The sequence below is a fragment of the Chaetura pelagica genome, unplaced genomic scaffold, assembly GCF_000747805.2.
Source record: "Chaetura pelagica isolate M959 unplaced genomic scaffold, ChaPel_1.0 scaffold648, whole genome shotgun sequence".
Taxonomy (NCBI): domain Eukaryota; kingdom Metazoa; phylum Chordata; class Aves; order Apodiformes; family Apodidae; genus Chaetura; species Chaetura pelagica.
Genome location: NW_009954321.1, coordinates 14,919 through 30,125, shown reverse-complemented (window position 1 = coordinate 30,125; position 15,207 = coordinate 14,919). Strand labels below are relative to the sequence as shown.

General features: G+C 34.6%; 1 protein-coding gene across 1 annotated transcript in view; it reads left to right on the top strand.

Moving 5' to 3' along the window:
- The window catches only part of NAALADL2 (N-acetylated alpha-linked acidic dipeptidase-like 2), a 121,912-nt gene that overhangs the window by 92,445 nt on the left and 14,260 nt on the right, over positions 1-15,207 (top strand). The window contains exon 5 of the mRNA XM_010004177.1: positions 2,145-2,295. Coding sequence (XP_010002479.1) covers positions 2,145-2,295 — 151 coding nt within the window. The remainder of the gene's footprint in view (positions 1-2,144; positions 2,296-15,207) is intronic.

Below are 15,207 nucleotides of genomic sequence, written 5' to 3'. Positions count from 1 at the left end.
GCAGCAATTATAGCTGAAATCTGAAAGCTGTTTATAATTTCACATGTGCATCACAACTCCTTACTAGAGATTGTAGCCATGGCAGCAGTGGTTCCTGCTCTTTGTGGATAACAACCATGAAGTTACCTTCCTTCAGTGAAACAGAGGAATTTAGTATTGTTGTGTTTTTGTTTTGTTTTTTTTATTTTTAAGTACAAAGATTTTAAAACCATCTTAAAAAACAGAAAAAAATCCCCAAGAAACAAACAAAAAACAACAACAAAAAAAACCCAACAAACAGCATCTGTGTTTCCTATCTGCTATGCTGTTAAGTAAGACTAGAGATGAATAAAAAGATACTGGATATGGGTGCAGGAAAAAACAATTGTTATTTTAAATCTAGGCTGTTGCATCATTTAGATATGATGAATCTTGCTTCTTCTGTAGTTTCCCCCTCCTTTTATTGTGCAATTAAATAACCAGGCTGAATATCTGAATATGAAACAACAACACAGCAATAAAATAACATTTTTTTAATAAATTTTTCAATTCCTGCATTACATTTAAGGTCTGTAATGCATTTTTATCTTTTAATTTTTAAACAGCTGTGCTGGTCACATAAATTTTCATGCTGCACACTCATGTTCATCTGAATGGAGTTCCTCTCAAAGAGATTATCTCTTTTCATCAAGGGATTGCTTGTTTGAATAAGATATATAAGATTACACAAGTGATTCACAGGTTCACTTGCATCTGTGTAGCTGAATTCAAACTATGAGATCAAAATCTTGGTGACTCACACCATTGGGTATATTTATTTCTAGAAATGGCAAATACTAGGCTGCTATTTTAATCAGGCTTTTTCTGTCTTAAGTTTCAAGGAAACAAGAACTAAACATTAAATGCTTTTGAGACTTAAATTGAATTTTGTATATTTATGTAATTTACCTACTTAGGAAGCCAGAAAGAACTATGCATAAACATTCCTTTAAAGAGCCAGCTAGAAGCTAAACTGAAAATACATAGATACATAGAAAAAATGAAGTTTCTAAAAGACAGAAAGAGAAGGACAGTTGAACTGAGAACGGGAGGTATGATAACTGCTTCTTGGGTTACCACGGAATCAGAGTTGTGTAATCCAGAAACATTATGCAGTTGCAGTTATTCCACAGACCATTTGGAAAGTCATCAGTATAGCATAGTGAATAGTAAGATAATCCTTAAATACCAGAATTACTTCTATCTGAAATATTAATATACTTTTGTGACGTTGTAGTCTGCAGTCAATTCCAAATACGCAGAGCATTACGCAGAAATGTCAACTCATTTCAGGGGAGTATTTGTCATATTACAATTCCATTTTGTGTGATTCGGAATAAAATGCACTTATTTTTCAGTTCTCTATAAAAGGAAAAACCTGAGTTTTCTCAGTCAAAATTGATCTATAGGCTGCTGCAAGTTATGGTGCTTGGATGCTTTTGTCCCTGTCTTTGAGAAAGTTTGCCTGATTTGCCACCATATATCTATAGTTTTTTGGAAAGGAAGATCTACTTATGGTGTTTTACAGAGCTTAGTTTGAAAACTAAGGCATTTTCAAGGTGGTATTTATAGCACCTGAAAATGTTCGGGTTATATGTCTAGAAAATGTCCAGTGAGTAGGAACAAAGGTGGATCCACTTGTTCCTCTGTGTACATTACTGAATGGTGCCTAGGACCTCATCTGAATATGATCTTCAACACACCAGCCTCATCTGGCTGTCACAATACAAGAGTTGAAGCTACAACAGTTGCAAATTTCCCATCTGATTGTAATATTTGTTAGCACTGTGCTTTCTCAACATGCCACACATAATTTAAAAGCAAGAATTCTTTTTGCAGCTAGGCTTTGCACGTAGCTTTTAACATGAATGAGGAAATACGACTTTGAATCATTTTGGGGGGGTTTGATTTTGTCTTTTCAAAAAATCTGGCTGGTTTTATATTCCAAGCAGTTTGGAACTGCACCTGTCTTTATTCAGTTTGTACAGAGCATAGTGTGAGGAGAGCCTGTTGCATGATAAAGCCTCTATCTCAACAGTAATTTGAATAAATAATAATGTGTTCTTACATAGTTTTTGTTAATAGTCACTATAGTGACTATAGTTAATGTTGTTTTATTCCCTCAGCTTTCTCTTTTAGAAGATGCTGGGTTTGGTGGTGCTCTTCTTTATGTTGATCCTTGTGACTTACCAAAGACTACAGATCTCGCTGACAAAGCTTTTATGGTTTCATTGAACAGTGGAGGAGATCCATCAACACCAGGTTATGCCAGTATTGGTAAGTACTGTCCATAGCATATGTAGTTAATGGACATTTTAATTCTCTGTAGGTTGTAAGTATAGCTGTTAAAACACTAAACGAAATCCTGCCTGAAATAGAAACTCTGTAATGCAGCATGGCTCAAAGGATGGAATGCAGTCTCAAAAGTGCTTTAAAGTCTTGGCACAAAGTCTGTACTCTAAATAATTGATTGGGTTGCTTTTTCTATTTGTGTATTCACAAACTGTAACATTAGTCCTGCATGCTTATTCTTATCTCATGGGGAAAAAAAAAAAAAGAACAACAGCAACAAAAAAAAGCTGTGAACTACAGAAGAAGTAAAGAAGTACTAACCCAGTGGTTTCTGAGAAGGTTCCATGGGATCTTTCCCCATTGGAAGAAGTGTTCTTCCCTTCATTCTGGCTTCCACATTTATGATATTGGTAAAGAAAACTTTTGGTCAATAGGTGCAATTGCAATATAATCAGAAATTTATATTTTAAAATACTTAAAATAAAGGAATGTGTATAGTATATACATACAATTACCACTTGAATAGGATATGTTTATTTAGCCTTATCTCAGTTCTACCTGGATGGATTTGGCTATCAATTATGCTTTTCTAAATAAAAAACATTTTCAAAGTATGGAAAATAACTTATTTTTAAGGAACTACATAGTCCTTTATAAGTTTACAGGGTTTTTTAAAAGCAATGTTAACAACAAGTAAAAGCATCAGTATGTTTGACTTGTATGTGTTACTTAAATCTCCATTCTGACAGTTCAGTGAATGTGTATTTTGCTTCTTACTGCCTTTTCAGCTTTACAACCTTTTTAGCTATCTAACTATTTGGAAATGTATTAAGCAGCAGTCTGTGAGCTTGTGACAAGGCTTCATCAAAAATACTTGGTCCAGTTACTAGCTTAGACTAAAGTCTGACTTGAATTGGCACTAAATCAACTGAGGCAATGCTGAGATACTTCATGACTAGAATGGCAGAAAATAGAAATATTTGCCTGGTTGTCAAAGAAGGGTGTTAGCTATTCACAGCATGAATGTCTTGACAGCTCAGTGGGAAAGAAATTGCACATTTTCTCAGTGTGTCTGTGTACCTGACCTAGTGTTCTTAAAAGTGAGCTGGGAGCTTCAGAGGTAAATACAACTCTCTTCAGACTTTATTCTTGCTCATTTCATGGAGCTATTCAGAAAACAGTTTGTCTTTTGTCTGTCTGGCTGACTCCTCAGTGTTTTATTTACACAGAAAATAAAGCTAATTAAAACACACACCAAATGAAGATGCCACTTAGTGTCTAAACCTTATGCACTGGTTTCTGTCAGTAAATGATCTCATTGGTAGTGTGCATTCCAATCTCTAGTTTGAGAGAAGAAGCTTAAGTTTATGGAAAATGGAGATAGAAGGACATGGATGGTTTCCACTAGAACCCTCTTTGTGGCTTGTATGTGGATTTAAATCTCTGAGCAACATTAATAAGCAGAAAGAAGCTATCATGGCCCTAAAATCATTTATATTTCGATCATCGAAGACAATTATGTGCTGGAAAGAGCTGAAATGAACACTTGGGAAAAAAAAAAAAGGTTCTGTCAGTGGAAAGCAGATCAGATTAAGTAATTTTTGTGTTTCTGATAATGATTTTCTTCTGTGAAGATTATGAATCAATTGGTTAGAGGTACCTTGTGCCTGGGACAAATGCAAATATGTCTGGAGTTTAGACTTTTGCCTGAGGGATGTGCTTGCACCTAAGGTAGTTCAAGTGACTGTAAAATAAAAGCACCAGATAGCCAGGGCTGTCCCTGTCACTTCGATTCACAGAGCATAAGATGCACTACAAGAGATTTTTTTGGAAGCTCCTGCTCAAGTTACTGGCATATCTTTGATACCATCTGCACTTCACACATTGCCAAAAGAACCATCACTATTACCATCTCGGGTACTGCTCCTACCACCATTCTCCCTTTTACCAGGAAATTCTTAGTAAGATGAGTGATCCAGCGTTAGTCTTCTACTAGGTGAATAAAAGTTAGGAAACTTGTATTTTTATTCTGCTGCCTATTTTTCACATTCTTTTAGTCTGAAAACAAATTTCTCTGTGGCATCAAAGTGTTGGAATGCTTCATATTGCTGGAGTTCCCATGAGGTTTTAGCTCAAATTTTCTGTTTCATGAAGATTAAATGCTGCATTTCTGCATAGGATTTTTTTTCAAATGTACAGAAATAGCTTGAGGATGGGTTTGAGATTCCTGCTACCTCGGAGTGGAATGTTTTGGGGTTTTTTTTATGTCTCTTTAATAAAGGGGCTAAAAGTAGTGATGTGGAAGGAAATAGCTTCTGCATCTTTGATTATTTAATTCTTCCGTTAAGACTCTCCCAATCCTATGTAATATCAGCCCTGAAACAATCATATGAGCCTTTGTGAACACAAATTCTGTCTTCCTCATTCTGATTGCCAAAGACCAGTATCCTCCATTTTTAGAAATCTTTCTTCTCTCTTTCAGCTTTTTAAATTAAATAGATCCAGTGGGTGGGAATCAAGGAATTAAAAATATGGGATCAAGAAGCTTGAGAGGATGATAAGAGACTTATGTGGCAAAAATTATCCTGAAAATAAAGTTTAGATGAATAGCATAACACTTGAGTGACTTCCTCATCTACCTTTTTATTTCCATTTTGACTTTCTGAATGCTGCACTTCCTCTCACCTGCCTTTGCACTGCAGATACATATTCAGTTTTTCCATTTCTATCCTTCAGAGCTGTTTTAAATCAAATTTGTCTCCACACAGGAAATGGCTCAGTAAACAAAAATATGGATAGAACCTATTTGTCAATCCTAGTGTGTAAATAGGAAAGTGGCATTGTGATAAGCATTAAGAAACCTGCCCCTGAGATAAGGTACCTCATAATAGGATCCCTGTCTGTGCAGTGATGGAATAGAAATTATTTAGTTGAGAATTCAGACAGCATTGTATAAAATACTGTGAGCTTAAAAATACTGAAATATAACAACTGTAAAAGACAATCTTATGCTATCAGTTGAGGTTTCAAGTGTAATGTTGTTTTAGAGATTTTTTTTTTACACAGAGGTTGTAACAGTAAGGCAAAGTGATATATGTGGAAGTAATCCATTCTTCAGGTCACTGTTAACAGCCAGTCATGTGAGCTCTATTACAGAGATTTTGGGGGAAAAAATCAATAGAGAAGGGGAAACTCACAGTCTCCCTAGAATTGTGAATAGGGAACATTACTCAGTCAGAGGAATTGTTATGAGCATTCCTCCAGTGCTGCTAATGGAATTTGACTTCGGAGGGAGGTACAAGGAATCAGTGAGGTGCTGATCCCCTGTAAGCCACAGCTGAGCCCATCAGCCAAATTGCTGGTGCCTCTGAAAATGTATTTAATTACAAGAGTGTTCAACAGGCAGGGGGGTGAAACTTAGCCTGGAAAAAGGCAGGGTGAAAGTGCTGTTTTACTCTTTTTGGTTTTGTTTCTCATGGTCCAAATCTGTGTTAATTGGTAGTAGTCAGCACTCTTTTGCCCATGTGGATCATTGATAAGCAATCTGTCTGTCTTTATCTTGACCAATGAGCTTTTCCATCTTATTTTCTCCCTGTATCCTGTTGAGTAGGGGGAGTGAGAGGGCAGCTGAGTAGGCGTCAGAAAACTGGCCAAGGTTAACTTACCCACACTGTTGCCGTGTTTTGGTGGCTCACAGCAAAAGTTAAAGAATACTAAATATGCATCATAAAAACCCATCCCATTTACCTCTTTAGTAGCCTGTCATTCTTTAATTGAGCTTAGCCAGCTCCTCTGTGGTGAACACAGGTACCTGTTGCTACTACTGGGAATATGGGTAAGTAAATACATGCTGTGATGGAAGTGTATGCCTACTTTCATTTTTAGTCAGCCCTGTAATTCTTTATGTTCTTCTTGCCTGATATCTGAGTTTGTCTGTGTACTGTCCTTTATATTGTGATATTTTATTCCTCTGAAGCAACAGCTGAGCAGAGGTTAGCTAGAAAATAGAACATTGTGTAACAGTTTTAACCATGCATATGCAACGTATGTTCTAAAATGTTTTGTTGTAAATCATTATGACTTTTTACAAGATGTCCTCAGTACTGGTTTGTCTGGTTTTTAAAGAATGAAGCACAGTTACAAGGATAGTTTTTCTGTGCTTGCCTTTGCAGCTGTGATCCTAGTAATACTTTTATATAATTTCTTTTTTTCTGAATTTGTTTTTACTTTTATACTAACAACAACAGATAAATTAAATACAAAGATAACTTGGTTTAAAATAACTGTTGACATTCAGGTTTCTGGGTTTTATTTTTTACTTTATTTTCCTTAAAGGTAGACTGAAGCTGGGGTGAAAAAAATTCTTACAATGTCATATTTTGATTTAGATATCTATATATTCACATGTATCCTGATTATTTTATTTTTTATTGATGACATAATTTTAGTCTTTGCCATAAACCCTCACACACACTTCATCATTACCAAATACACTTCTCTATCTGATATATTGTGTTATTTTCTGCATGAAAAAATAAGTGCTAATGCAATAGAGAGGTAAATCTTTGGAAGATACTTGCTTTTGAATAGTGAGCAGATTAAGTAATAATTTCAGCAGATTTTCAATAATACCTTAAGCACTAAACATTGAAAAGGTATCTGAATCCATGAGCTGCCTCTTCAGACTTCACAGGATACAATAAAGCGACTAAATTTGTATTTAAGTGCCAAATTGCATGCTCTGTTTTTTTCGTGTTTTGTGGTTTTTAGTTTTTCTCTCCTGTCTGGCTTTCAATCCACATTATGTGTATTTAAAACAGAGAAAATCAGTTGTACGTCAAGTTAGTTTAGGCTCACAGGTTTCAGTGTGGGGTGCGTGATGTAACAGATATCATTTTACCTTCTGTTAAGCTGCCTATAATTTTGTCTTGTGGAGGAGGAAACAAATTTGAATTGAAAATGTGATTTTATTAATTAGGATATTAAAAGAGGGGAGAAATTGCTACCAATGGTAACGCAAAAGCTTGCTAGCAATGTTTGTATCATTTGTCTCTCACAAATGCCATAATGAACCATATGAGAAAAACTTTTAAAAATGAAATTAAAAGAGTAGTCAATGTACAAGTGGTAAACAACAATTTGTTTGAAAAACAACAAAGGTGCTTCTTGTGCTGTAGAATTAGTTCAGTGCAAATATACTGGCTACATAATTCCTGATGCCTTAGAAGTTGGAAAGGACTTATCAATATTTTTGACATTTCAGACAGTTTCAAATTACTAGAGCCTTGACTCCCTACAGAACATTTTCCAGTGAAGCCACTTTGTCTCTCATCCAGGAAAAATAGCATCTTAAATGGTGTCCAGATTAAATTTTTAATGCTATTCAACTTTAAAGTGAGTTTAGTATATTTAAATCTTTTGTGCAGTCATGATTGAAAATAAGCCTTCTATAGCTTTATTGGCATGATATTTCAGTTCAGTGCAATTTGTGTGAGTGAGCTAATTTTTTACATGCTCATGAAACAGCAAACATCACTGTATGGTATTAAGTCTAGCTGTTAACCCTTGGTGTGTTAGAATCTGCTACTACAACAGTATGGCTGCCTGCAAAGTTGAAAGAAACCGAATGTTTTGAACATAATGGTCCCAAATCACTATGAGCTGTGCCTTTTTCCTTACTTATTTTGTATGTACAAAGCAAATACTTGTTTTGGAGATGACTATTATACTCAAGCATGCTGCAAAGGTGACACCTCAGAATTAAAAAGCAGGCCTTTCTGCTTAGTTGCACTAGTTATTAATGCTGCCAGAAATGCAATTGTCTTAAAGTACAACTGTCTTAAAGTAGAAATTCTGGTCAGATTCAATCCATAATGGTATTCTATCCTCCTAGCATTCCTGTGCACAAGTTGGGGTACTACAATGTAACTCTTAAGTATTGCAGAGTTAACACCTGCATGTGCACCTGCATGGTATCAAGAGCACCATAAAGTCATCTGGGTGATTGCTTAAGCAATTAAAGGTCTAATTAGTTTTATAATTGAATTTTTCTACTGCAGTCTGAATACTGCAAGCTAGAATCAACAAAAGCATCTGTAATTGGACTTAGTCTCTGTTCCAGCCCACTGCTTACCATATCCAGCAGCTGCATGAAAAAAGATAATAGTGCCTATTCTTACTTTCAGACAGGTAGAAACTCCCCTGAAAGAAGATTTAATCAACTTAAAATGGAGATGTGGAAAATGCTTTTTTGTTGCATAAGTGTGTGCTATCATATTGTATACTGTGGTACATGAGGTTTCTAACGTATGTTTTCTGCCAAGGCAGATTTAATCCAGAACTGCAAGGGATTTTCTCCAATATTTTTTGTTCTCTGACACAACTGAACCACATTGTCAAGGCTTCAGCAGCTAAAACTTGGGAAGTAGTAAGTTTTGTGTAGTATAAAAATGAATTAATTGAATTCCCTTGTCAGTTACCTCTGCTGCCTCCCAAAATTGCTGTATTAGATGTGCCTTGGAGTTCTGCTGGTAAGAGGCAAAATGTTTATCTGGGCAGTAGTATTATGTGTTAATCTGTTGAAAAAAATAAATACATCACTTGGCATCAACCATCTTAGTGGATGTTTTAAACATTCCCTGGAAGAGAGAATATAGCCTTTGGGAAGATAGTATGATTGAATATTTCTTGAGCTAAAATTAGGTGACTTGGGTTTAAAGAAAGTTGTATAAAGGTTATTTAGATAACTTCTTAAAGTAGTTTTGTTTTTTTGTTGTTTGTTGTTGTTTTTTTTAAGTGGGATGGAAGGCAAGAGATTTGGTAATAGAAAAAAAATTGTAGTCAAAATAGGTTTGTAAGTCTCAGGTCCTTTGATGTTCCTACCACTTAATATTAGCATTCTGGTTTTTAAGTGAAATTGTTACCTTGTGAGCTTCCAAATACTAGAAGTGCAGCTAATAAATGCAAATCCCAAAACAGACTGCAAAGGAGGAAAACATTGACAGGTTTAAGTAGGTTTCATAACTGTTAGGCATTACTCATGCTTTTTAAATATTTTTTGTTAGTACATAGAGGAGAACTACGCTTAAAACAGGCACGAGCAGTAGTCCTAAGCTGGGCACTGTTTTTTAGAAGTTACAGTTGGAATTTAATTATTTTTTTTTTTTTAGTTTCTGGCTATTTCATCTTGTTCAATGAAACACATCTCTGTTTCTGGAATCTGGATTTATCCTCTGATTTATACAATGGACCTGTAATTTTGAACTCTCAAGCCCCAATTTAGGAATTGGTGGTTTGAGATAGAATTTTGTTACATCTCTCATTTACTTTTTAAGATGAAAGTTGAATTGCAAACCCTATAATAGATTTGCAAATCTTAAAGCATATGTAGAAATACTACAAGATATTTACAAATCGTAATGTAAATCTTAATAAAGTAAATTTCTAGCTATAAAAAAACCTATTCTCATTTCTAAGTTAAAATCTCTGTGATCCTAGAAGGGAGGATTATTGAATTTTAATGTCCTGGTTTGGGTCAGGTTATTTGATATGTTTCTACATGACTTACGTATACTGAAATACTTCCATTTGTCTCAGTTTCTCCTTCAGCTTCATAGAAAAAATAAAAAAATAAAAAAATTAGAAAGTATTAAGCTCTGAACAGAGAGGGGAGTTGCCGTTTGTAGAAGCCATTACAAAAACATTTCCCTGATGGTTGTACAAAAGGGCAATTGAAACCTGCATTAAAGTACTGTGATTTATTAAGATGTTTGTCTCATAGTTTGCACACCTTGCTATGGATCAGTTCTTGAAAGACATTTTGATATCTTGCCTCACCTTAAGATGGGAAAAATCCTGGCTTTAATTTTTTTATTGCTTTTTCTTTAGATTTACTGGTTTTGGATTCAATGAGTAATGTGAATACCATATTTACTTTTGGGGGGACCAGACAGGAAATTGCATGGAAAATGGGTTTTGGAAAATGAATTCTTTAATCCATGAAATATTTGCTCCTTTGGAGAGTCATTTGTTTAACTTTCTTGTGTTTCAATTAATCTGTGATTTTTACTTAGACACATTATAACAAAAGTTGCCAAGTTGATTTGGTATTGATATTTAGAATTAGATTTCTGGCTTTTGTGGGTATTTCAGGCTGATGTTGTATCAAGAGAGTTGTTTTGTTGGGTTTTTTTCCTGACTTCTGCCAAGTGATGGATTTGTGGAATTTTTTCTAGTAGAAGAAACCTTTTTATGTATCCTAATAATGCTTTATTTTTAAGATCTGTAATTTATCTATATATAATCCTTCTACTTTTCTGAAGAGTAAGAATTTGTGGTGTGAAAAGGTCACAGCGATCAGCTAAATGAAAACAGGTTTACCTTTTTTTCATAGGAATGCAGTGGCTACTCAGATGATCTGATTCTTTCATTCACCACATATGAGAAAAATACACTGTTGTGCCAGACTCATATTGTGGGACAGTATCCTGCAAAATCACTTCTCCACTGCCTTTTCTGTAGACCACAACCAAACTATGGGGCAAAAATAAACCTAATTGATTTCGGCTAGTACTTCACAGGGCAGAACTAGAAATGCGGATCCTATCGGCAGAGGAAAGAGGCTAAATTCAGCCAGAAATATGTTAAAAGCACATCTGGAAACATTCAAAATAGCTCTCTTTACTTGAGATAGGATCTCCAGAAGTGCTCCAACATTCTCTTAACCTCCTTGCTGTCTTAGTCATTAACACTTCTGAAAGTCTGACCTTTGTCATTTGCATTTGTTCACTGGATATTACTGGAAATATCAGTTATTATTGTTGTTTATAAAAGTATTTGTTAATCAACAAGACTAAAAGGAAGCATTGTGATATGCAGCAGTTAAAGGTGAATAAATGATTAAGGAAGACTGATTTATTTTTTTTTTTTAAGTCAGCATAACTGCTGCTTCATGAATGTAGAGGGATTATGTGGCACTGGAATAAGAAAATTGATGTATTAGTTTAATTTCCTGATTTCTCACTTCTCTATTTTTTGGGGGGGGACCTATGCTAGAACTTAATAACAGTATGGTCACATATAATTAAGAAATTTTAATGCCAGTAATCTACTCCTCCCAATATCCTAAAACGTTTCAATCCAGAAATAAACCAGTTTAAATGAAAGTGGAGATTAGTTAAGCATTACCATGTTACAGTCCAAGGGTACTGAGGGACTTTAATCTTAGGGTATCACAGGACATGGTAGGAGAAATCCAAGTTATGAGGGAACAGGACACAAACATTAAGTTGACTGACAAGTGGATTTTTCTAAATCCTTTCTTACTGTGACCTTTTTTTTTTTTTTAGAAGCTGCAGGTGAAGTATCACTGGATACTAGTGTGTCTGTCAGTGAAAGAGATGTTCTTTAATGCATTTTCCACTTTTCTGTTATTTGACCTAGTTATTCTGACTTGATGATCCATGATGTCCTAGTATGTTAATTTTCTACTATCTTCTTGCATGGTATTTTCCATTGAATTTCTGATGCATTAAAATTATTTATGGCATAATTCCATTTTAATGGAATACTCAAGATTTTTTTGTTCTAGTAAAAGGTCTGTACTTGCTTCCTGGAGAAAAATCTAAGCATTACCACACCATAGGTGTTTTGTTACTTCAATAGCAGAATAGATTTGATTATGTGTATATTCTGGATTCACATTATTATAGCTAAAGGATTTCCCTTTCATTTTAATATGTTGCTTGTTTCTTACCTGTCATGGACAATGGGATTAGCAGGGTTCATAATAAGGATATTTGGTTTTTAATATTGTCAAGCTGTGCTGCTTGACACCATAATCTGTCAGTGCTGTGCCAGACTGTTATTTAATCAGATGAATGGTGATTAGTGTAAGTCCAAACCAAAGTTACTGTATTCTTTCTTCAGGCACTCTTAGTCTTGTCTTAATTCTGCATCTTTATATTAAAGAGGATTTCATTGTGGTGGGGTTTTTTTGTTTGTTTGTTCTTTTACTTCATGAATGGGTCTATTTTATGTTTATTTAGTTCTTATACCAATTACATTTCATGGAAATTCCAGTATGACAAAGAACAGTAACAGGAGCTGTTACACAAGTACAGCTGTCTCTTAGTGATGCTTATGCACCAAGTAATTAAAGATAGGATTTCTACATGATGTTTGAAGTTTGAGGAATTTTACTTTAGTGAAAATTTTGCTTTTACTGGAAATTACAATAATGCTTCATCTGAAGGCTGGAGCATCTCTCCTTTCGAAACAGGCTGGGAAGACTGGTGTTGTTCAGCCTGTAGAAGAGAAGGCTTGAGACTTTGTTAAATCTGGAGAATGGATTCCAGAATCAGTTATAAAATGTGTGACTTCAGTTAATGGCATCAAGTTCATCTAAGAAAAATTTAAATTACGTAAAATTGGAGGAAACCCCGTCACCTCTAACTAATTTATATGAAAGTTTAGGTATTTTTTTAAGTAGCATTTTTCAATACCAGATTTCACCATAGCCAGTTTTAATAGTTAAATTATCCCATGACCAACTTTGCATGTTTCTTGTCACCTTGATGTGGAGATACCCTCCGGTATTTCATTTTCATGTGGTCTGTCCTCTTGGCTGTACATTGCTTTATCTGCTCTGTCATTCTGGGTATGATTCCATTTTCTGCCCTCGTTTACAGATCTTTTAAAGACTCTCTTCCTTCATTCTGCTCAAAAGAAATAAAACACTGAAATCAGCTCTCTTGTGACTTTCTACTGTCATTTTATCCATAGTACATCTTCTAAGATAAAAGCAAAGAGCAAAAGCTATTTTTACTAACATGACACATACTTTTTTTTTTTCAAATATATATTTTAACTGTTCTAAAGGTTGCATTTTTCTTTCCAGGGAAAACAGCTGAATTATCATAAGGCAGATGGTTTTGTTGAACTCAAAATCTGAAGTCATTGTATTTGGACCATTGAATGTTAACATTGAGTCTTAATCTGAAACTTTCAGGAGGAGACAGAAAACTATTGAACAGATTCTAAAGGAAGTACAATTAGCTCAATTAATCTAAGGCAATACCTTATTTTGTTCAATAAGCTCTGATGGGAAAATTATTATTTAAACAAGTTTGAATATACAACGCAAAATCTAATTTTGTGATTAAGTTAAATAGGTTTCTAGATACTTGAAGTTTCATCAGTACAGGCCCTGTACTATCTAATTATTTACAAGAGAATTCTCTAAGGAGGATAAATAATAGCCTGCAGCAAATTCATATTAATAGATTGAATAATTTGGATGATTGCTTCACATTTTGTCTTTCTGTGTTTCCTCTTAGCCCTTTAATGCTTCTGAAGACTCAGATCCACTTTTTTAACTGCCACTAGATTGGATTTCTGTGAGAACTGAATCAAGTAATGAGCCAGATTTTTTTTAAAAAGGACTACCTTCATCTGAATGTTTTCTATCAAATCAGTGCAAGCAGAATGCAGTGTCTTTTATGTATACATCTACTTAATTATAATGCATTTAGCATCTTCTCAGTAGCTAGCTGACTCTACTCAGTACTGATGACTATGACTGTCAAGAAACTAGTGGAAGATCTTTCAAATGCTTTCTCCATGCCTACTCCTGAGCTACATTTTGACATCATTTTTAGAGTTTAACAGGGCCTAGAATTGCTTAACCAGATTAAACAGAAATTGAATAAAACTTTGTTTTTAGTTAAAATAGAGTTGGAAGGAAAACAAATGTATGTGGTTTTTCATGTAGTAAATGTTTGCGTATTTCACAGCATTTAATATCTTTCATGTAGTTATTGTATTGATGTTTGTACAAAAGACATACATATGAAGTAAAAGCATGATAAAAAAGGTCAGCTCTATCTACAGACTGAAGCAGTACTTTTGCCCTCTGATCTGTTATTACTTAAATACTTAAAACTTGCTGCAGTTGATCTACAGGCAGTAAAATAAAATTATGTATTGGTAACCCGAAATAACATTTAAGGAATACTTGAATTTTGGTCTTTTTATAAATAGTGATGGAGAACTAAACTGTTCAGTCAGTTCTGTCTCACTGACTTAAGTGCTCTCATACAGTATAATGTTTCTGAGAATGAAATATTGTCTGGAGCAAGTGCATGAGAAAATAATATTTGATCTTTGAGTGGCTATAAATGGTTGTTGGTTTTTGTTTGTTTTTTTCTAAGCAGAAAACATACTTGAGGACAAATTGCAAATTTGTTACAGCAAGAATTGGCAGAAAATAGCTTATTATAAAATTTCAAATGCTAGTTTGCACACTTGCATGAAGTACAGTACCTGTGACAATAAAAAATGATGTTACATATTGTAGAGGCAATCATGTCATACATTAAGCGTCACTTTAATGGAATGGTGCCAATGGAGTTTACAAATATGGCATTTATTTATTTCTACCACTACTGAGAAGGGCATGAAATAACATGGAAATTATGATTACTTACGATGTTGTTTCATGAAAATAACTGCTGTGACCCATATTGTTATGGGTCCGTTGTATTTCTTCATTCCTTTCAATGAACTATATTTCTGTATTTGTTTGTGCTTTTGCCTAGCAATATGATGGAGTCAAGTGCATCTATTTTCTGTTGTAGAGTTGTGCTGTGGGTTTACCAGCTTTGTACAACTTCAGGCACAGCCTGTGGAACTGAATTGTGACAGTAAAGTAGAATCAGAATAGAGGCAACATTGAGAGTTAGATTGTCAACCATATTTTGCAGTAAGTACTGAATGAACTTCACAATAATGATTAAGTGATATAAGAGAGTAACACTGTGTCTTTCCTATTGAAAAAATCCTGGGCAAAGCTTGTGTTAGTGCAGAAGCGGATCACAGCTTGTTAACTCTACTTCTGTG